Source organism: Megalobrama amblycephala, linkage group LG7, assembly GCF_018812025.1.
Source record: "Megalobrama amblycephala isolate DHTTF-2021 linkage group LG7, ASM1881202v1, whole genome shotgun sequence".
Lineage (NCBI taxonomy): Eukaryota > Metazoa > Chordata > Actinopteri > Cypriniformes > Xenocyprididae > Megalobrama > Megalobrama amblycephala.
In genome coordinates, this window is record NC_063050.1 from 14,309,758 (window position 1) to 14,333,289 (window position 23,532).

Below are 23,532 nucleotides of genomic sequence, written 5' to 3' on the forward strand. Positions count from 1 at the left end.
ATTGAAAAATTGTTTCTTGTGATGCTGTGAGAAACCTATTTGTGATTTGTTTGTATGTTTTTTGTTTTTGTTTGTTTGTATGTATTTATTTATTTTAATTTATATATTTTTTTGTTTATGTATTTTTATTAATTAACATGTATTAAAAAAAAAACATAATTATAGTGCTTGTATATTTTGTTGTAAAATACAATAAATGAATAAGTAATTATTAATAGATTAATAATTATGCATAAGCAATATATTATAAATTATAAATAATTATAAATAAATATTATAATAAATAATAATTAAAGAAAATCTAGGCATTTAATAAAATTGAAACATCTTATATAGTTTTTATTGTAAAGCTGTATGAATCCTATTTGTGTATTGTTTGTATCTTGTTGTAAAATATAATAAATAAATAAATAAATAATTATAAATTAAATAACTAAATATATACTTATTTAATTTAATTTATTTTTATTTATTTGTTTATGTATTTTAATTAACATATTAATGAATTATAATTATAGTGTTTGTATATTTTGTTGTAAAATACAATAAATAAATAATTATAAATGAATAAATATATGCAATCTTATTTATGTAATTTAATTAATTATTTTTTTATTTGTTTATGTATTTTAATAACATGTATTAATAAATTATAGTGTGTATATTTTGTTGTAAAATACAATAAATAAACAATTCTAAATGAATAAATTATTATTAATATATTAATAATTATGCATAAACAATATATTATAAATTATAAATAAATTGTAATAAATTATAATTAGACAATTAAAGAAAATCTAGGCATTTCACAAAATTGAAAAATCTTATAGTTTTTATTCTAATGTTGTATAAAGCCTATTTGTGTATTGTTTGTTTGTATCTTTTCTTGTAAAATACAATAAATAAATAATTATATATGAATGAATAAATAAATAATTATAAGTAAATTAATAATCAAAACATAAATAATTATGAATTAACAAATAAATTTAAACAAACAAGCAAAACATTAGTGAAAGTAGTGAAAAATGTTCTTTGAAGCAAAAAGCATATTTGTACTTGACAGATTTGACTTCATGTGAAAAAATCCAAAATGGCATGTGGTTTGATTCCTAAAATTACTTGAGATACTGCATCATATTATACTCATTACCGTTGTACTGCATATGTCATTTTATTTTAGCCAATGGAACCTGTTGTGCCATAATTCTTCAATATTTTACAAGAGAAGATAAAGGTGAATGAGTTCAGTCAAGTATTTCACTTCCATCTATAATAAATCTGCACATCCAGTTAGAGTAGGTGCTATTAGTGTTGCCGTAGAAACGAGTCATATGTGAGATTTGACTCTGAGTGGTTATGTTTGATTTGTAAAGGCACATTAACACTGCAGTACGTGCTGAGAGTGAACTGTAAACTGTGACATTTGAAGTCATTTGCTGTTACTCATAAATCCATCCAGTATTGATTGAAAACATGAACCTAAATCTCTTGGTGATGTTGTCTTGTTTGCCTGTGTGAGTTGCAGCTGTTGCTGTTCCCTGGACTGAGTTTCCTGAACGCAGGACTTCTGTCGTCTGTGGAGCTGATCACACGGTCTCTGAGCGCAAACACTCAGCTGCGCCTTCAGGTGTACCGACCGCACTGCCGGAGATTCACACGCACGCTGCCAGGTGAAACACACACACACACACTACCGTTCAAAAGTTTGGGGTTTCTTGTGAGGACAAACTCTCGTGTACATTGACCTGTGTAGTTTCTCTATCGGTCTCTCTCACTCTTCCAGCCCGCTGAAACAGTCACTAGATTCATATTCATAAACTTCATTAATCTGGAGATATTCCAAAAACAGGAATCTGGTGAGTGTGAGGATGCGAGCTGGAAAGGGAGTGTAGTTAGAGAGAGAGAGGCGGTTCTGCTGGTCTGACTGATAAGAAGCAGCGCAGAGAGAGTCATCAAGGTCACTTTCTACAGCGCGGCCACCTCCTGTCTGAGCCGTTACCCAGAAGCCTCTGCTGCTTCCTTCTGATCAATAGAACATGAGCAGAGACAGAAGAATGACACGCATCAATCGATCCAACACCAAGAGATGAGCGGCAGAAGAAAAGAGCAAACTTCAGGATAACAGTGACGAGACAGAGAGACATTATTATTAATATTTATTTACATGTGACTCTAGCAACAGCAAGATCAATTCCCACTATCTATCTATCTATCTATCTATCTATCTATCTATCTATCTATCTATCTATCTATCTATCTATCTATCTATCTATCTATCTATCGTTCTATCCTATCGTTCTATGATTCTATCGTTCTATCTATCGTTCTATCTGTCGTTCTATGATTCTATCGTTCTATCGTTCTATTTCTATCCATCCATCTATCCATCATTCTATTTCTGTCTATCCATCCATCCATCGTTCTATTTCTGTCATCCATCCACCCATCCATCCATCGTTCTATTTCTGTTCATCCATCCATCCATCCATTGTTCTATTTCTGTCTATCCATCCGTCCATCCATCATTCTATTTCTGTTCATCCATCCATCCATCGTTCTATTTCTTTTTATCCATCCATCCATCCATTGTTCTATTTCTGTCTGTCCATCCATCCATCTGTCCATCTATCCATCCACCCTCCCTTCCATCCATCCACTTTCTATTTCCATCCATCAATCCATCGTTCTATTTCTGTCCATCCATCCATACATCCATCGTTCTATTTCTATCTGTCCATCCATCCATCCACTTTCTATTTCCATCCATACATCCATCCATCTGTCCATCTATCCATCCATCCATCCATCCATCCATCCATCCATCCATCCACTTTTCTATTTCCATCCATCCATCCATCCATCCATCCATCCATCCACTTTTCTATTTCCATCCATCCATCATCCATCCATCCATCTGTCCACTTTCTATTTCCTTCCATCCATCCATACATCCATCCATCTGTCCATCTCTCCATCCATCCATCCATCCACTTTCTATTTCCATCCATCCATCCATCCATCCATCCATCCATCCATCCAGTTTCTATTTCCTTCCTTCCTTCCATCCATCTATCCATCCACTTTCTATTTCCATCCATCCATCCATCCATCCATCCATCCATCCATCCATCCATCCATCCATCCATCCACTTTCTATTTCCATCCATCCATCCATCCATCCATCCATCCATCCATTCACTTTCTATTTCCATCCATCCATCCATCCATCCATCCATCCATCCGTCCATCCATCCATCTATCCATCCATCCACTTTCTATTTCCATCCATCCATCCATCCATCCATCCATCCATCCATCCATCCATCCATCCATCTATCCATCCACTTTCTATTTCCATCCATCCACTTTCTATTTCCATCCATCCATCCATCCATCCATTCACTTTCTATTTCCATCCATCCATCCATCCATCCATCCATCTATCCATCCATCCACTTTCTATTTCCATCCATCCATCCACTTTCTATTTCCATCCATCCATCCATCCATCCATCCATCCACTTTCTATTTCCATCCATCCGTCCATCCATACATCCATCCATCATTCTATGTCTGACTCTTCTCTTATTTAGCGATTTCAGGTTAGTTAATAAAATACAACTGTTCATTGTTAGTTCATGTTAGCTCAGGTCCATTAAATAATATTAACAGAAACAACTTTTTAAATCGGTTGATCAATCTTATTGTAAAGTTTTACCGTTATCATTTACATCATAACTTGCGTCCAACGAAACATTGTGTTTGAATATTCACAACTCCTAAATAGACTTAGATTTTGTTCTTTTTCTCACACACAGCTATCATATGAATTTCCTTTAGGAGTCCTGACTATTTATGCACAATATTTCCCTCGTACATTGATGTTATCTCCGGATGCCCATTGTCATGGTAACAGGCTTGTTTGATGACTTGGCCATTTGCCGTGCAAGAACAGACTGGCAGACGGAGCACTGCAATATACAAACAAACGAGCAAACAAATACATGCATAAGCGGCTCTGTAAGCTATTAGTAGACAAGATTAGTTCATAATTTTACTTTTAAATGAAATCAGATGTGGAGATTGTTCTCAGCGGACCGGAGTTCATTTTCTACCTCCAGTCAAGCTCGTTTCTTTGTGTCGAATGTGTTTGCAAACTGAGCAAACTAATAAACCGCCTCCAGACACATATCGAGATTCTGAACGTTCAACCCTTGATCTGCTCTTGATCAGGATGCTTATGTGCGTGATCAGTTCACTGAAAATCTGTTTTTAGATTTTAATAATTTAACAATGAAATACATGAACCATATTTTTCTATTAATATTTTTGTAGAATATAATAATAATAATAATTTATATAAACAATTATTTAAGTTTTTAGAGATTTCTTGTTAGTGCAAACATAATTTCAGTTGAATAATATTAATTACCCTAACACATTATAAAGTGTCCATGATTCTATGCAAAGTTAATGCATATGCTTTGGAAATAACAAAAAAAGAGAAACATTTTGCAACAATATATTTGCATTATATATTTGATCAACAGTTTTAATTAAAAGTATTACTGGACCTTCGACTATCATTATTTGTTTATTTAAGCTTATTAGGTAAAATAGATTTATTATAAGAAAAGTGAATATATTCAAATACACATACATTTTTTATGCATATATATTTATGTATTTTCATTTATTATTATATGCATACAGCCAAGTGGACCTTTTAATACAACAAATATTGCTCTGTATATGTGCATGTTTGTTTGTTTTTTTAGATGAACTTATCTGTATGGACTTCTGTTCTAGGTTGCGGTGACCTCTGCGCTCCCATGACTGTGTGCCTGGATGAGTGGATCAACGACACATCCGTCCCACCAGAGTCTACATCGTGTCCCACAGGAAGCCAGTACTGCCCGTACACTGAGCAGTGTCTGCCACTGTCTAGCCCGTGCCATCCTGGGGCTTGTGTTAACTGTTCTGGTGTCAGTCCTCTGCCTGCGGGCACACAGTACCCCGATTACAGCCTCGTTGGGGAGGTGCTGGTCACCCTGCCGGCCGGACCCCCCTCTAACGTCCTGGTGAGTTTGACCGAATGAAAATCTGACTGAACTGCATCTAAAATCTTAACTTCTGCTTCTTAAGAATATAAAAATTCAAATTAATTCTCAAGAAAACTATCCAGAACCTGAAATGGTATCTCAAAATAAAAAAAGGTAACACTTTACAAAGGTTTCATTAGTTAACTACTTTAGTTAACATGAACTAACAATGAACAATACATGGTAGTTAATACATTAACTAATGTTAATGATGTAATATAAGTCTCTGGTGTCCCCAGTATGTGTCTGTGAAGTTTCAGCTCAAAATCCCCCACAGATCATTTATTATAGCTTGTGAAATTTGCCCCTGTTTGGCTGTGAGCAAAAACACACAGTTTTTGTGTGTTTCCCTTTAAATGCAAATGAGCTGCTGCTCCAGAAGAGGGCGAGCTTTAACAGCTCATACTTCGGTTGCTCATCAACAACAAAGCTGGAGAATCTCACGCAGACAAAATGAGGATTGTCAGTAACGGTGTTCAGCCTTACATTGTTCAAACCAGAGTTGGACACTGATGGAGAGACTCAGGAAGAAGCTACAACTTTTAGAATGAAACTGGACATTTCTGATGGTTAGTGGATAAATTTCTGTAGTTGCTGTGGAGTTGATTCAACTCATTGACTAGCATGTGCCGTCATGTTAATCTTTTGTGCAAATCCAGCATTGAATTGATCCTCGTTTGTGAAGCAGTCCGGCATAAAATGACGGCATGACAACAACACTCTACTACAACAACTCTTCCTCTTCTCTAAAGCAGCCCAACATGGCCTCACCCCCTTTGTTGTGTGTTCTCGGGGGCGGGGTTTATGTAAATTTTAGGGTTAGTGATGTCACTAACCTGGGAAGAAGTTTGTTTTAGTTCCTACCAGCCGTTTGTTGTAGTCCTTAAACAGCGAATTTTGTAAAGGCAAATATCTCTCTTTGCATTGAACTTTGAGTGTCGTAACTTTGCAGATGTTGTTTATGCTCTAACAGCAACATTACACACTAACTAAAGTTAAAAAAGTGAAATTATAATCAAGGACCCCTTTAACAAATGAGACCTTATTGAAGTGTTACCTAAAAATATACAAAATACATTTTATTTTGTGTAAAGATAATAAAGCCTATTTTAGGAACATCAACATTTTTTAATTGCAGCCTTATTTTTGACAATTAAACCAATTTTTCTCCAAAATTCACATTATTGCAATGCAAAATTTGTACTTATTACATTAATGTTAAAAAACTATAATGACTATAATGTTACATAACTATAGATATGCAGATATAACTATAACTATAATGTTAATGTATTTGGTCTTGGCAGACTCCGTTGCAGCTGCTGCATAAATAGACGTACATGAATCTGTAGCAGATCTAGGCAGGTGGAGCTGGGGAGGTGGAGGGGTTCAGAGGAACTCTGATAGAGCGCTCCAGGACTAGCAAACACTAAACCAGACTATTCAAATGTAGAACAAGCAATCTCATTGGCTGCAGGATCAGCAGAGGCCAATCAGCATGTGCCATGTGATAATGATGTGATTGCTTGCAGATTGTATGTAAAGGACCATCAGCCTGTGCCATCTAGAGTTTCATGACTGAACTAGATATTTATAATTTTACACACGATTTCTATTTCAAATAAATGCTGTTTTTTACTTTCTATTAATCAAAGAATCTTGAATTCAAAGAATTTCTTGTATCACTGTTTCCACAAAAAATATGAAGCAGCTCAACTCAACATTGATAATAGTCAGAAATGTTTCTTGAGCAGCAAATCAGCATATTGAATGATTTCTGAAGGATCATGTGACCCTGAAGACTGGAGTAGTAATTGCTGAAAATTCAGCAAATTCATCACAGAAATAAATTACATTTTAAAATATATATTTAAAAAGAAAATGGTTATTTTCAATTTATCTTCAAATATTTTTGATCAAATAAATGCAGCCTCAATAAACATAAGACCCCGACCCAAAACTTTTGAACAGTAGTATGTAGTGTTTGTTGTTCTGTGTTCAATATATGCTGAATTTAATCTAAAAACCCTTTTGTATAAAAAAAAGTATAGAACATTTGTATTAATAATCAAATTGCAGAAATCTTTGAAAATCAGTGAAAACAAATGACATCAGAAATCAGTGGGGAAAAAAATCATCTAATATGGTTCTAAAAATAGGCTTTGATTTCTTTATGCACATATAATTTTGTGTTTTTGTTCCTTTTGATTTTTAATGTGAAATGTAGACATGTTCTTATATCTGCATCTAGAACATAGAGCACAAGTCCAGCACACTTGAGCAGGCATTTATAATTCAGCTCTTAATGAGAGGTTGAGTGTGTGTGTGGGCATGAGGTTGTCTGCTTCACCCTCCTTCAGTGCATTCGACCTGAACGGAGCGTTTAAAGGGTGAAAGTGGGACGGCTCAGAGTGTCCTCGAGTACTTTGGGGTTCAGTTCACAACGATCTCTGAAAATGACCCTCAGTAAAAAAAAAAAAAAAAATATATATATATATATATATATATATATATATATATATATATATATATATATATATATATATATATATATATATATATATTTGGAGCAGCAGCAGCATATCTTGATACAATTCGACAGATTTCATCCCCTTCTTACTTTCTGCCCTGCTCTCACTCAGGTCCAGGAGGAGATAGAGAACCTGCTGGTTTCCCCCCGTGACTTCATTGCCCTGCAGCATGACGCCGGGCCGTCTGGGCTCCTCCAGTGCTCGTCCGACCCCTCATCACCATGGAAACAGAGCGTGCTCATCCAGAACCGCTCTGATTGGTGGGATGCAAATGAGACGCTGCAAGTGGAAGCTGAGGGAGGCTGGGAGGAGGGCGTGGTTTGTCAGATTAGGGTGCTGTACGTGGGGCAGAGCAACACCATGCTGCAGGGTCCCTTCCTCCGTTCTGGGCTCCCTCAGTCTGGCGACTACAGTTTGGAAGTAACATCCAATGATAAGGACTTTCCCGTCATTGCTTCCTGTCCGATTCATGTTGTCCCACCGCTGGTGCCCACTGTGATCTATCCAACCAATCACAGTGGGACGGTGTACTTCCTCCCCAATCAGACGTGGATTCTCGTCACGGTCCGCTCAGAGCACATCGCTCTGATTGAGCAGCAGGGCAGCAATGCGACCGTTCCTTTTCACAGCATGTGTCCCCAGAACCTGGTGGCAAAAGTAGCCGAATGCAGAAGGCCTGGTCCGTACAATGACACCATGTACGCATGGGTCGACCTCCAGCTTGGGTCCACACCGGGACAGACCACCGTAATGCTTCATGTCAAGAGCGAAGTTACCGAAGCAACGCTACAAATTCAGGCGAGGGTGCAAGAGCCACTCCGGGGCCTGGTTGTCCAACCGCATCCTGCTCACAGAGTCCTCATGGAGTCCATAGTGGTAAGTGACTCTCTTCTGAGAAAACCCACTTAAACCAGGTGGTTTTAGGATGTTTTAAACTGGTTTCCCAGCACCAAAACCCATCTAAAACCATCAAAGGAGACCAGATAACCACCTGAGGCTGGTTTAAAACATTTTTCAGCATGACCTTACCTTCTAAACATTTACTGTTTTATTTTTCTGGTTTAAACTAGTTTCCCACCCTGACAAGTGCCCAAAACCCATCTAAAACCATCAAAGCAGACCAGCTAACCACCGTAGGCTGGTTTAAAACATTTTTGTAGCATCACTTTACCTTATAAACATCAACTGTTTTTTTCTGGTTTAAACTTTTTTTCCCACCCTGACAAGCACGCAAAACCCATCTAAAACCAGATAACAACCTTAGGCTGGTTTAAACAATTTTGTCAGCATGACTTTACCCTCTAAACATTTGTTGTTGTTTTTTTCTTCTGGTTTAAATTAGTTTCCCACCCTGATAAGTACCCAAAACCCATCTAAAACCATCAAATCAGACCAGCTAACCAATGTAGGCTAGTTTAAAACGTTTTTTAGCATAACTTTACCTTCTAAACATTTATTTATTTATTTATTTTTCTGGTTTAAACAAGTTTCCCACCCTGACAAGTGCCCCAAACCCATCTAAAACCATCAAAGCAGACCAGCTAACCACCGTAGGCTGGTTTAAAACATTTTTTAGCATGGCTTTACCTTCTAAACATCAACTGTTTTTTTTCTGGTTTAAACTGGTTTTCCACCTTGACAAGTGTCAAAACCCCATGTAAAACCATCAAAGGAGACCAGATAACAACCCTAAGCTGGTTTAAGCCATTTTGTAGCATGACTTTACCTTCTAAACATCTACTGTGTTTTTTGGTTTAAACTAGTTTCCCACCCTGACAAGTGCCCCAAACCCACCTAAAACCATCAAAGCAGACCAGCTAACCACTGTAGGCTGGTTTAAAACATTTTTTTGCATGACTTTACCTTCTAAACATCAACTGTTTTTTTCTGGTTTAAACTGGTTTCCCACCTTGACAAGTGTCAAAACCCCATGTAAAACCATAAAAGGAGACCAGATAACAACCTTAGGCTGGTTTAAGCCGTTTTGTCATCATGACTTTACCTTCTAAACATCTACTGTTATTTTTATTTATTTATTTATTTTCTGGTTTAAACATTTTTTTACACCCTGACAAGTGTAAAAACCCATCTAAAACCAGATAACAACCTTAGGCTGGTTTAAACCATTTTGTCAGCATGGCTTTACCTTCTAAACATTTATTATTATTATTATTTTTTTTTTTTCTGGTTTAAATTAGTTTCCCACCCTGATAAGTACCCAAAACCCATCTAAAACCTTCAAATCAGACCAGCTAACCAATGTAGGCTAGTTTAAAACATTTTTTAGCATAACTTTACCTTCTAAACATTTATTTATTTATCTGGTTTAAACTGGTTTCTCACCCTGGCAAGTGCCCAAAACCCATCTAAAACCTTCAAAGGAGACCAGATAACAACCCTAAGCTGGTTTACCCATTTTGTAGCATGACTTTACCTTCTAAACATCTACTGTTTTTTCTGGTTTAAACTAGTTTCCCACTCTGATAAGTACCCAAAACCCATCTAAAACCTTCAAATCAGACCAGCTAACCAATGTAGGCTAGTTTAAAACGTTTTTTAGCATAACTTTACCTTTTAAACATTTATTTAATTATTTATTTATTTTTCTGGTTTAAGCTAGTTTCCCACCCTGACAAGTGCCCAAAACCCATCTAAAACCTTCAAAGGAGACCAGCTAACAACCCTAAGCTGGTTTAAGCCATTTTGTCACTATGACTTTTCCTTCTAAACATCTACTGTTATTTTTTCTGGTTTAAACTGGTTTCCCACCTTGACAAGTGTCAAAACCCCATGTAAAACCATCAAAGGAGACCAGATAACAACCCTAAGCTAGTTAAGCCATTTTGTAGCATGAATTTACCTTCTAAACATCTACTGTTTTTTCTGGTTTAAACTAGTTTCCACCTAAAATCATCAAAGGAGACCAGCTATCAACTGTAGGCTGGTTTAAAACATTTTTCAGCATGACTTTACCTTCTAAACATCTGCTGTCCTAGGATTGTGTGTTATTGTTAATATTTTAAAAACCTCTTAAACTGGTTTAAACTGGTTTCTAAACATCTAATGTCCAAGAATAGAGTATTTATTGCTTATATTTTATGTTTGTCCATAAAAGTTGTCTGTGAGACAGAAGCGGGTCTGAAGGTTTAATGCTGTTCTATATCCACCATGTCGCTTTTGTTATGGCCCTGACCTTTCTCTTTAATAGTCATCTTATTCTCTAACCTCTTCTACTCGTCTTGTATTTCAGAGCTATGTGGCATCTGTGGAGGGAGGTACAGACCCGTCGTTCAGATGGACAGTGGATGATAAACCATATTTCACGTACTACAACAGCAATTTAAATATCATATACCAGAATGCAGCAGTTTACAAACTCACGGTGACTGGTTTCATTTAACTCGGTGCCGTTTATATAAAGGCCACACTGATTCCATCAGCTCAACAACTGACCCATCTCTCGTCTCCTAGGTAACGGCTATGAACCAGGTTAGCATGCTGACAGAACACTTCAACGTGACAGTGGACCGCATGAACCCGATGACTGGCCCAACCGTCCATGGAGTCCCCAGAATCGTGCAGCAGGGTTTGTCCCTAAACCTCTCTGCGTCTGTGAAGATAGATGTTGCGGTGAACGTCACCTTCTGGTATGTTCTATTACAGTAAATTATTGCCTGTCATTAAGAATACATCAATAATAGCAAATAATTCTTGGATAAAGAAAAAGAATACTTTGAGATGAAATACCCAGTTGAGATCTAATCATTTCCTGATGGATAAAGTCAAGTGCTTTCTTGTTGAATTTCATTTTTTTCTTTGAAATATGTCACATAATGGAAGTAAAATGGGTTGTGAATGCTCTCTTTGAAAACTCTCTTCTTAGACAGCTTTCTACATTCACATCCCATGACTGTTTAATGTACTCAGTCTGCACACACTCTTTTTTTTTTTATCTTCTCCACGGCTTCCACCGCCTCACACACTCCCAGCCTGCTCCCCTTTAATGGCACTTTTCTCTAGATTTACAGTCTGTGGTTAGCACAAAATGCTGACAAGAATTTTCCCTTCAACGCCGAGCATAGAAAGATTCCCAAACTTTCCATTCCATCCCCCAGAAGCCTGCTGTGCGCCACTGCAGATGTCTGCTTTATTTATTTATTTTATGGATTTCTCTATTTATTGTCCAAAAAAAAAAGTCTTTCAGACAAGGTACTGTAGGGAGATTTCTTCCCGTCTCTTTTATCTTCCCTGCTCAGTATCTCTGGAGTTCAGCCCGCCACTTGTTCAGTCAGTCGTGATACCTGATTCTCCTTTGGGTTCCACTTCCATAGAGAAGGTGGGGATAAGATGGAGCGAGAGATGAAGGTGTATAGCTGGGAGCTAAGCTGATGATTCAACAGCAGCTCCGCCTCTCCCTCCCGCAGCGATGAGTCAGACAGGCAGATTTGCAAGACAGTGCTTTTATTCTCTCCAGCTAAAAATATCTTCAAAACAGACCTGCCACCTTGCTCTTACACATTCCCGAGGCACCAAGAGAGATTAAAAGTTGACTTTTCTCCCATCCTTTAGTCCCCACAATAACTTTCTTTAAAGCCAACATGAGATCAGAGTCGACTTTCTCAATACATGTTCCTGGTCTTAATGTGCACAGTGTGTCATTATTCAAAAGGAAAAAACAACCTGTAACTTTTTTCAACTCCTCCCCAAACACTGGCCAGTCAATTCCCTATTGATAAAATCAAGTACTGTTTTTTTTCTTATTGAAAATGTTGTCACATTACATAAGTAAAATGGGTTTCCGGTTTCATGATGACTTTAAGATTTGGTAGGTTGACAGTGTAACATTCTCAAAGACTAAAACAAATTGTGAGAAACTGATTTAAGCGAAACCTGTTGTAAAATGATGCATGTAATTAGGCATGCTGTCTGTTTGTCACAGGTGGTGGTTTGGAGATGGAGGAAACCGTACACATCAGTTTAAGCCCCCTTACGATAACTCCTCTAATAACCAGGTGGTGATTCGTGACGATGTGGAATACACTTATGCACAGCCAGGTAAAAAAAAAAAAAACTCCATATCTAACACTTTATTTTAGTGCCATAGTTACACGTTACTACATGTACTTACTATAGTAATAACAGTAAATTATGCATAATTACAAGTAACTAACCCTAAACCAAACCCTAACTGTAACTCTATAGTAAGTACATGTAGTTAATTTGAGTACTTAATTGAATAATATATAAAATATGTAATATATATTTTACATTTCATACTGATTATATTTTATATCCATATTGATCTTTTTCTACTCTTATTTTTTGCAGGGGAGTACACCCTAATGCTCTCCGCCTCCAACCGCTATGAGAACAAGACATGCAAGGTCGACGTATACGTCTTCAGCATTCTGACAAGTGTGCAAATCGAAATTGATCCACCACTTCTGCGTGCCAGAAAACCAGCTGACTTTGAGGCCCACCCCTTACCGTCTCCCTACGGCATCATCTACACCTGGAACTTTGGTGACAATTCAAGTGTACAGCAGGGACGTGAACGCAGGGTTCCTCATGCGTATGCTCACATCGGTGTCTACAACATCTGCGTGAATGTGAACAACACCATTAGCTGGACAGGCACCTGTGCAGAAGTTATCGTCTATGAGGACATTAAGGGCTTGGAGGTGGTGTCATCTGCTCCCACTGAACGCAACACACCTACCGTTGTCAGAGCAAGTCTAGAAGCAGGCAACAACGTAACATGGAGCTTTGACATGGGTGATGGAACAGTGCACATGGGTGTGGAACCACAAGTTGAATATACCTACAAGAAAGATGGAAACTACACTGTTAATGTCACCGCAATGAATGCCGTGAGCGCTCAGTGGGAAACCTTACCTGTTGAGGTGTTTGTGCTACAAGTGTTATCGCTAGAACCTTCCGGGTGCATTCAGGAAGATGAAAAGGTCCAATTCCATGCGTATGTGTCAGGGAACGTTTCAGGACATGAATACGTGTGGAGTTTTGGAGACGGAAGCCCCAACGAGACTCAGTATGGAATGACGCGGATAACACACTCGTACGTTAAGAGTGGAGAGTACCATCTCTCGTTACTTATGTCAAGCGAAGCCAACAAGGCCAATTTTTACACAAGGATCTGCGTCCAACCTAAAGTTAAAGCAGTGTCTGGGTTACCTCTGAGAACACATGTCAAGCTCGGCGAGGAGAGTAGATTTACAGTAGATGCCTTCCCAGAATTTAACTACACGTACCAGTGGGATTTTGGGGTACTTGACACAACAGGTCCTGTTCGGGGTGGTAAAGAGATGGCTTTTACTTTCAAGAGTCCTGGGGAATATCTGGTTACAGTTAATGTGAGCAACAACATCTCCTTTATCAATACCTCAGTTTCAGTTGAGGTACAACAATCCCTTGGGTTTTTGCTGATCACTCATAGTGGAGATAAAGGGAACAATCTTTCTTTACACCAAAACTATGTTTTCAAAGCATCCTCAGACTCTGCGAATGTTATCTACATCTGGGACTTTGGAGATGGGACTCGATTTAATGGGACAAATGTATCACATGCTTACAATTCTTCAGGCAGGTTCAACATCAGTGTTACAGGCAAAAATGAAGTGAGTGAGACCAAAAATAACATTTCCGTTGTGGTCTTGGCACCAATCACAGGACTGTCGGTAAATGCCAGCTTTGTCAATGTCCCTTTGAATGCTTCTGTCCACTTTGAGGCACACCTCGACCAAGGAGATGACGTACGGTACTCTTGGATTCTTTGTGACCGGTGCACATCTATCCAAGGCACTCACACAATGTTCTACACGTTTCGCTCCGTTGGGACTTTTAATGTTATTGTTACTGCAGAGAATGACATCGGCACTGCTCAGTCCAGCATTTACATCTTTGTGCAGCGTGAGTTGGAGGGCTTGCAGATAGTGGCGGATGAACTTATTGAAGGATGCTGTTTTGCAACCAATCGTGTCCTTCACTTACAAGCCTCATTAAAAGAGGGCACTAACATGACCTTCAGCTGGAACCTTCTGAGGGAACATGAGAACCATGACCACAATGTCACAGGCAAGAGTATAGACCTCAATTTTTCCACCCCGGGTCCATGTGAGGTGCTTCTCAAGGCAACCAATTTGCTTGGCCAGCTGGCTGTGAACAAAACTATTGAGTTTCTGGATCCTGTGAAGGATTTGGTCCTTGAGTCTTCACCAAACCCTGCTGCAGTAAATGCCATGACAAATATGAAGGTATCTGTAAGTTTTGGGACGGATCTCCATTACAAATGGTGGGCAGATGGTGAAATGTTAACCTCTGACATGTCCTCCATCATGCACAGTTTCAGAAAAACAGGTTTGAGACTGGTTAAAGTGGAGGTTTCCAACAAAGTCAGCTCTGAAATGATCTCAAAGTGGATCAGCATTCAAGAACCGATCTCTGGATTGAGTTTCATTGCCACAAATGTTACAGAGAACTTTGTAGCCTCAGGGGACAATGTTTCTCTGTGTGGAGAAACACAGATGGGATCCAATATTTCATGGAAGTGGCTATTGCCAGACAGCACAAAATCAACCCAGCGTGCCACTTCCTACATCTTCCCCAAACCAGGAATCTTCACTGTCGCTTTGAACGCCACTAATGACATCAGCGGAGAACTGTACTCACGTGACTTTACAGTGCAAGACCGTATCCAGGGTCTGGAGCTCAAGGCCAGCAAACAAATTGCTGCGGTTGGTGAAAATGTTGAGTTTACCATCTCGGTCTCATCTGGAACTTCTGTTAATTTCATCCTGAGCATTAGTGGTGATGCAACTGTTGTTCTGAACAATCAAACGTACATCCACCAGTTCACCAGTGTGGCCAAGTACTATGTCAACCTTACTGCCCACAACCAGGTGAGTTCAGAACGCAAGACTCTGCACATTGAAGTGATGGAGCCTGTGACCAAGTTGACCATACTGGACTGCTGTGATGCTGCTATACCTGTCGGAGTACCTAGGTCTTATGTAGCAAGTACGCCAACACGTGAGCCGCTGACCATCCTGTGGACCTTTGACCTTCATCATGGTCACAAGATTTCCCGGGTTGGCAAGTCGGTGACATATGCACCAGATCAGCCAGGCAATCTGACGATATTCCTGAGAGCATTCAATTCCCTGAATGGTCTAAATGTGACCAAGGTTATACGAGTTCAGAACAGTATCAGGTCAGCCTCCTTGGATGCTCAACCAAGCGACACCTTTGTAAACAAGACGGTCAGCTTCCATGTGGGTATCACTCCTGTTTCCACTCCAGCAACATATCAGTGGAACTTTGGGGACAGTACTTCAGCCACTATCACTACTACACCTTCCCTTAGCCATATCTACTTCCTTCCTGGTCACTATGTGGTGCGAGTTAACATCTCTAACCTCGTGAGCTGGGTTACAGCAGAGATTGAGGTCAACATCTCTGTCCTAAAGTGCGACGAACCAGAGGTCCAGATCATTCAAGCTCCACGACTCGCTATCTGGCGGTACCAGCCAACCTTGGTAGAGGCCAGTGTGAATTTAAAAGGCTGTGCCCTCTATGGAGTAGAGTACCTCTGGGAGATCCTCAACTCCCCTCGCTGTCAGGATGATGACAAGAAAGGTCTGCCACCATCTAAGGTCCGTCTCCCTGCAGAAGTCAACGTCCACAGACTCCAGCTTTTAGTGCCCAAGATGTCAATTTCTGCTGGGAACTACACTCTAGTTTTTTCTCTGTCATATGAGGGGGTGCCACTACGGAAGGCAGCCTGTCTCCAACTTTCAGTGATGTCCAAAAAGTTGGTGCCCATCATTGAGGGTGGCACGTACCGTGTGTGGTCTAAAACTCAGGATTTACACTTGAGTGCAGTGCAATCGTACGACCCCAATCTGGATCCGGAGAACCAGTCCCTGCTCAACTACCACTGGGAATGTGTGAGCACCTCAAAGGTAATCAAGACTGATAAATGCTTTTCAATTACTTAAACTTTCTGTTCCTCTTGCTCATTGACAGTGAAGGACATAAATTGATCTAGCTAGGGGTATCCAATCCTGCTCCTGGAGGGCCATCTTTCTGCAAAGTTTAGCCCCAACACACCTGCCTAGAAGTTCTGAAGACCTTGATTTGCTAGTTGATGTGTGTTTAATCAAACTTGACTAGAAATTGACCATCTAGGAGCAGGGTTGGACATCCTTAATCTAGGCTGTAAAATACTGTAGCAATACTTTTAGATAATTCCAATATGTGAAGGAGCTTAAAGTGTGGATGACTGTTTATTCAGTTCTCAAGTGACTGAATAATCCAATTTGAGAGAGTTTTTTTTTTTTTTTTTTTTTTTTTTTTCTGGAAGTGGATGATTAGTGGATGAAAAGGTGAAATAAACTTTGGGTGAGAGAGGGTTGAAGATAGTTTAAGTAATTGCCATTTAAAAAAGAGCTTAAAAGCTCCTAACAGAGATTTATATGTGTAAATTTGAAAGAAAAAAAAGTGAGTATGTGAGGGACGCTTAGTATCGGAGGCTTGAATATGTGCACAGCAACTCGGAAAGACGAAAAGTGGATGTTTGGTTGGTGTATGCTTTAGATCAGTTACATAACTAGCAGTGGATAATCTCCACATTCCTCCAAGATCTCCCAGCCTATCAGAATCACTGCCTGAGGGGAGCATTGGGAGATTCCTGCTTTTTATTAAAACATTTTATCACTGACAGAAATTCAGAGGAATATTATATCAGGTATAATGGAATATTTCAAGCCACGGTGGCCTCAAAAATAGCACTTAAGCCTCATTAAAAATGTATGAATGTAATTTCATTAAATAATAAAATATAAAACCAACTTGCATTTATTTTAAAGGAAATGCATGCACACTTTTCAAGCAAAGCATGTCACAAAACAACATTTTTTTTTTAGGTTTTTAATGATAAAATTTGCTTTTTTGTTGAGTAGGTGTCTGTTTGATGGTTATGCTGTTGTCTTGTATATCCTGAGGCAAACAAATGAGCCAATTTCTAACTATATGCAGTGATTGTAAAGTGTCTCTTCACTCCACCACACAGGGTCCAGCTCACTGCTCCACTTTGCATTTCGGGTTGGGTCCGAGTGACCCTGTTGTGGGATTCTCTGGGTCCGAACTGGAGGTGGATGTTGAATATACCTTCCGCCTGACCGTCAGCAAAGAAGGCATGACCCCAGAGTCCACGACCCAAACGGTGAGGACCATTGCTAATTCCTTATATTTCATCTCACTTTCTTCTCAAATAAAATGTTGGACATTTAAAAAAACAGCATTTTTTTCAAGTGCTACTACCCGCAGTCTAGTTTAAGGATGCACTGAATAGAGCAGCAACATTTAAATGAATTCATTGTCATTCTTTTCAGTGTAAACACGCCTCTTTTTTTATGTAAATTTGGCTCATTATAGAACACAAATTATTCACAAACTCTGGGCTTTTTGAATGCCATAATTAACGTCATGCTGTTGCCACCCCATGGAAACCTGGCGGTAAACTGAATCTTATTTAAAAGAAATTTTCTAGCGATCATAACCGCAGCACATCCTCCACTACCTCATTACTCAAAAGTGGCCTGCAAGATGTGGAATTGTGCCTTGCAAACTGCGTTTTTGTAGGTGTATTTGTGCTGTTACCTGATATGCATACTTTCAATAGCGAGCAAAAACAATGCAACGCATGCAAATAGTTATGAACATCTGCTATTCATTGTTAGTGAATTCCCTCCTTTTTGTTCTGTTCTACAGTATTGAAATTGGTCGGTATTATCATTACAAAATATTCATTCTTATTTAGCATACTCTGTATTTAGCTATAATTAACTGACCCAAACAGGTAAAATGAAGGTACTTTACATAATTCAAAACATAATTGACTTGCTTTTTACCTTCTAACCTTCACAATTCTAAGCTACATGTGAAAGCCTGATATGATATGCTAAAAGGATTATCTCATGAGATTTAACTTTAAAGGTCTGAATGTAGAGTCATGAGGAACTCATTCAATACAATCCTTTTATTTCCCCTCAATTGTTCCTTTCAAACAGAATTCATTATTCCTGTGTCGCAGTCAGAACAGGTCAGGGAGATTCGTCGGTCTCAGCGCTAACGTTGAATCAGTTCAAAGAGCGAGAGAAGTTTTAAATGAATCAGTTTCCTTCTTAATTGCCCTGTCAGTTTCCATGGTCTACAGAAGACATAACTGCGTAACTTTAATTAACTTACTAACGTTTTTTCCCCCTCTCTTTTTCTGGTCACAGGTGTGGGTACAGAGCGGTCGCATCCCAATGGTGTCGCTGGAGTGCGTGTCGTGCAAAGCTCAGTCTCGCTACGAGATCAGTCAGAGCTCTTACGTGTACTTGGCTGGTACCTGCAATAACTGTCACAGCTCACACAGAGGGGTGAGAACGACGCTTACATGCACAGCCGTCATCGATCGTGCACACAGAAAGCCGCATCTCGGACAGCGCGCAAATATTGAGTTCTCTTTCAACGGACAGTGCGCTTGAACAGACAAATTCACACAAAAATTATGTCAACATGCCCGTCTTGGAGAGTATCCTGTGTATCAGTGTCAGTGTATTGGATCCGTGCATTATGTCTTAAAGTGACAGCAGCCTAATATTCCTGCTGTCTGTGTTTTTAATGTTAATCACACAACAAAAGACAAGGAAATCACTCACTGCTCTTGACTGAATAGCTTTGGTAACTTTAATAATGATTAATCTTTACTTAATTTATACAGTAAAGATTATATGTTATTTTACATTTGAATACTTTATTCAATTTCTGTACCTGAAAACTACTTTTAGATACCTAAATAACCTGAAAAGTTCCCTGAGCATAGCACATACTGAACCATACCGAAACCGCGATTAAAACCAAGCTGTAATTTTAACCGTTATCTTTTAGCTTTTTGAATGCGATGATATCATTTTTCCCTAGGAATAACATTATCCTCATAGAATCTGAATGTTGGGAATGGCATATTTGGATTTTGTGAGTCACTCGTGCCTTATTTATTAGAGGAAACATGCCGTCATAATTTATTGAAGAGAGATTTACATGGCGAGATAGCAGCATGATGTCATTCTAAAATGGGAGCGAGAACGTTTCTCTTTTTCACGGGCATTCCTCCTGCTTTTTTCCATCCTGCTTTCTGATAATGTTTAGACTGAGACTGGAGTGATGTTATGGTTATGGGAACCAGAGGGAGGGGAAACCTGAGTGGGCGTACAGGGTGATGTCATCGTTATGATGTGATGGGTTCCACCGCATTAGACGTTAACGACATGCCAGACCTCGTTAAACACGCACAGACATTTACTTTGTGACCAGGCAGTCAAACACTCCTTCCCCTTGGTCTGGTTCACATGAGCCGGAGTCAGTAAATATTATGGTAAATTTCAGGGACGCTTATCTAGTGGTTCAAACACTCAGGGTCTGAGATGAGTGCTGATTTGGATTGATGCTGATGGAGGTCGCTGCAAGGTTACTGAAAAACCTGCTTGAAGCTACAAAGGAATTTGAAATAAAAATATTTAAGTTAGATAATGTAAAGTGTTATTACACGTTTATATAATGCATTTCATTTTTAATGAATGATGTAAATGTATTCAAAAAATATTTATATTGTTGTTAAAGTTAATTATTCAATTCATAAAATTAAAATAAAAAATGTAGCTAAAATATATATATTTTTAAATCAATTTAAATTATTATATACATTTCTTATTCTTTTAAATATAACAATTTTTGTAGCTACATAAAACTATATAGGCATTTAAAATAATAATTGATCATTTTTATGCCATTAATAATATAAATATATATATATATATATATATATATATATATATATATATATATATATAAAGTATTCTGTATAATCTGTATACATTTAATTTTAATTTATAATGTAAACGTATTCAAATAATGTTTCTTAACCTTAATAAAGTAAAATATTAAATTAATATAATTAATGTGTTTAAATTATTTTAATCAAATTATTCACTTTAATAATAAAAAGTAAATGCTAATTTTATAATGAAATGCTTAAGTATGTCAGTATATGACATGGAAATACCACTGACATGTCCCGCATGTCTGTTGTTGCTGCTAGCGGTGGACGGCTATGAACCGCCGTAATGAGACGCTGGTGCTGGATCTGAACACCACCACCACGGGCAGCGACAGCATGCACTTGGTCCTGAGACAGGGCATCCTCCGGGACGGAGACTCCTACATATTCAGCCTCCATGTGACCGATGACAGTATGGACCGGGAGGGCGTGGCCTACATTGAGCTCCACCCCAACCTGCCGCCAGCCGGAGGGGCGTGTTCTCTGTGGGCGGATGGGGACGGGCCTCAGGTGCACACGCTGCTGGAGAGAGTGCACTTCAAGTGCTCAGGTGCGGCAGGAGAACAATGACTTTATGTAAGATTCTGAGAATTAGGTTTGAACAATCACATCTTATTTTCAGGTTACGCTGATTTGGATGAGACGGAGTCTCAGCTGGTCTATAATCTACTGGTGGTGCGCTGCAACAAGCTGTACTGCGATGAGTTCTGTGTGTATAAAGGCACGAGTCCAGAACATTCAGCCTTCCTGCCGCCCGGCTTCAGCTCGACCCAGTACAGAGTGTCTGCATCAGTCATAGTGGAGGACCACCAGGGGGCGTCAGTCATGGCCCTCAACAAGTAAGTAACGGTTTGGCACAAAGACTTTTCTATCCCGACCAGCTTTGTGAATCATTTGTAATTTGTGTGCATCAGGTCGTTGGAGGTGGTGCTGCCAGCGGTTCCTGTCAACTTCAGCTCTCTTCCTCACTGGCTGAGCAATCTGACTGATTCCACCCTGAGAGAGCTGCTCCGACAGGGAGATTCCCAGAGAGTACGAGAGCTCTCACTCGCCCTCATCACTGTCCTCAATGAGGTGAGGCGCCCTTTCATGCATTCTCTGTCAACTTCCATTTATCCATCAATTCATCTCAACTGTCTGTCTGTCTGTCTGTTCATCTGTCCGTCTGCCTCTCTTCCTGCCTGCCTGTCTGTCTGTCTATGAACTCTCTGTCTGTCTGTCTGTCTGTCTATGAACTGTCTGTCTGTCCGTCCGTCCGTCGGTCTGTCTGTCTGTCTATGAATTGTCTGTCCGTCCGTCCGTCTGTCTGTCTGTCTGTCTATGAATTGTCTGTCCGTCCGTCCATCTGTCCGTCTGCCTCTCTTCCTGCCTGCCTGTCTGTCTGTCTATGAACTCTCTGTCTGTCTGTCTGTCTATGAACTGTCTGTCTGTCCGTCCGTCCGTCGGTCTGTCTGTCTGTCTATGAATTGTCTGTCCGTCCGTCCGTCTGTCTGTCTGTCCATGAACTGTCTGTCCGTCTGTCCATCCGTTTGTCTGTCCGTCCGTCTGTCTATGAACTGTCGTCTGTCCGTCTGTCTGTTTATGAACTGTCGTCTGTCCGTCCGTCTGTCTATGAACTGTCGTCTGTCCGTCTGTCTGTTTATGAACTGTCTGTCCGTCCGTCCATCTGTCTGTCTGTCTATGAACTGCCTGTCTGTCTGTCTGTCCGTCTGTCTATGAACTGTCTGTCTGTCCGTCGGTCTGTCTGTCTGTTCGCCTGTCTGTCTGTCTGTCTGTCTGTCGATCAACTGTCTGACTGTCTGTCGATCAACTGTCTGTCTGTCTGTCTGTCTATCTGTTTGTCTGTTCGTCTCTGTCTGTTGATCAACTGTCCGTCTGTCTGTTTATCTATCTATCTATCTATCTATCTATCTATCTATCTATCTATCTATCTATCTATCTATCTATCTATCTATCTATTTGTCAACTGTCTGTCTGTCTATCTGTTTGTCTGTTCGTCTCTGTCTGTTGATCAACTGTCCGTCTGTCTGTCTGTTTATTTATCTATCTATCTATCTATCTATCTATCTATCTATCTATCTATCTATCTATCTATCTATCTATCTATCTATCTATCTATCTATCTATTTGTCAACTGTCTGTCTGTCTATCTGTTTGTCTGTTCGTCTCTGTCTGTCGATCAACTGTCCGTCTGTCTGTGTCTGTCTGTCCGTCTGTCTATCAACTCTCTGTCCGTCCGTCCATCTGTCTGTCTGTCTATCAACTGTCTGTCTGTCTGTCTGTTCATCTGTCTGTCCGTCCATCCGTCTGTCTGTCTGTCTATCTATCTGTCTGTCTGTCCGTCTGTTGTGTCTGTCTATTGTTCTACCCGTTTATCTGTCTCCCTATCTGTCTATCAATCCGTCCGTCATGGCTTTCTCCATCCACTCATTATCTAATATCTGTTTCTGTGTGTGTGCCAGTATGAGCAGGGTGTGTCCCGCAGACGTGAGCGCGTATCTAAGGTAGAGCGTCAGTATCGAGTCAGCATCAGAGGAAACATCACCAGAGCGCTGACGTCACTGGACCTCACCACCGTCAGTGACATCCAGCAGACATCAGCGGCGCTCGCGCAGTGCACGGTGAGACGTCATGCCCTCAGCCTGTATCCTGAACCAGTTCAATGTCACTGTTCAGAGGAACTGAGGAGAAAAAAAGTTAACAACGTCTTTGTATGTGTGTGTTTTTAGGATGTGAGTCGAGAGTTTGTGTGTGAAGAGTGTCAGAACAGCACTCTGGACAAACTAGAGTCGATGTTAGAGATCCTGCAGACAGACACTAAACAGGGCACAGTCACTCCGACTGAGATAGCAGACAACATCCTCAATATCATGGGTAAGACACGCTCGCAGTGAGATAGCAAACAGAATCTTCCATTTCATGGCTGTTATGCTAACACACACTCACAAACAAACAACCCCAGAGGGAACAAGCTGTTTACTTATTTACACAT

The 23,532-nt window shown here is 39.5% G+C and overlaps 2 protein-coding genes across 5 annotated transcripts in view; one reads left to right on the plus strand and one right to left on the minus strand.

Moving 5' to 3' along the window:
• The window catches only part of LOC125271747 (NACHT, LRR and PYD domains-containing protein 12-like), a 1,137,836-nt gene that overhangs the window by 521,735 nt on the left and 592,569 nt on the right, over positions 1-23,532 (minus strand). The window lies entirely within an intron of this gene.
• pkd1a (polycystic kidney disease 1a) overlaps positions 1-23,532 on the plus strand; it is a 96,848-nt gene that overhangs the window by 43,242 nt on the left and 30,074 nt on the right. For both annotated transcript variants that reach the window (XM_048195966.1, XM_048195965.1), the window contains 14 exons: positions 1,532-1,676; positions 4,816-5,087; positions 7,751-8,515; positions 10,890-11,021; positions 11,111-11,286; positions 12,579-12,694; positions 12,968-16,617; positions 17,727-17,879; positions 18,940-19,080; positions 20,802-21,090; positions 21,163-21,379; positions 21,455-21,614; positions 23,003-23,161; positions 23,270-23,414. In XM_048195966.1, coding sequence (XP_048051923.1) covers positions 1,532-1,676; positions 4,816-5,087; positions 7,751-8,515; positions 10,890-11,021; positions 11,111-11,286; positions 12,579-12,694; positions 12,968-16,617; positions 17,727-17,879; positions 18,940-19,080; positions 20,802-21,090; positions 21,163-21,379; positions 21,455-21,614; positions 23,003-23,161; positions 23,270-23,414 — 6,520 coding nt within the window. The remainder of the gene's footprint in view (positions 1-1,531; positions 1,677-4,815; positions 5,088-7,750; positions 8,516-10,889; positions 11,022-11,110; positions 11,287-12,578; positions 12,695-12,967; positions 16,618-17,726; positions 17,880-18,939; positions 19,081-20,801; positions 21,091-21,162; positions 21,380-21,454; positions 21,615-23,002; positions 23,162-23,269; positions 23,415-23,532) is intronic.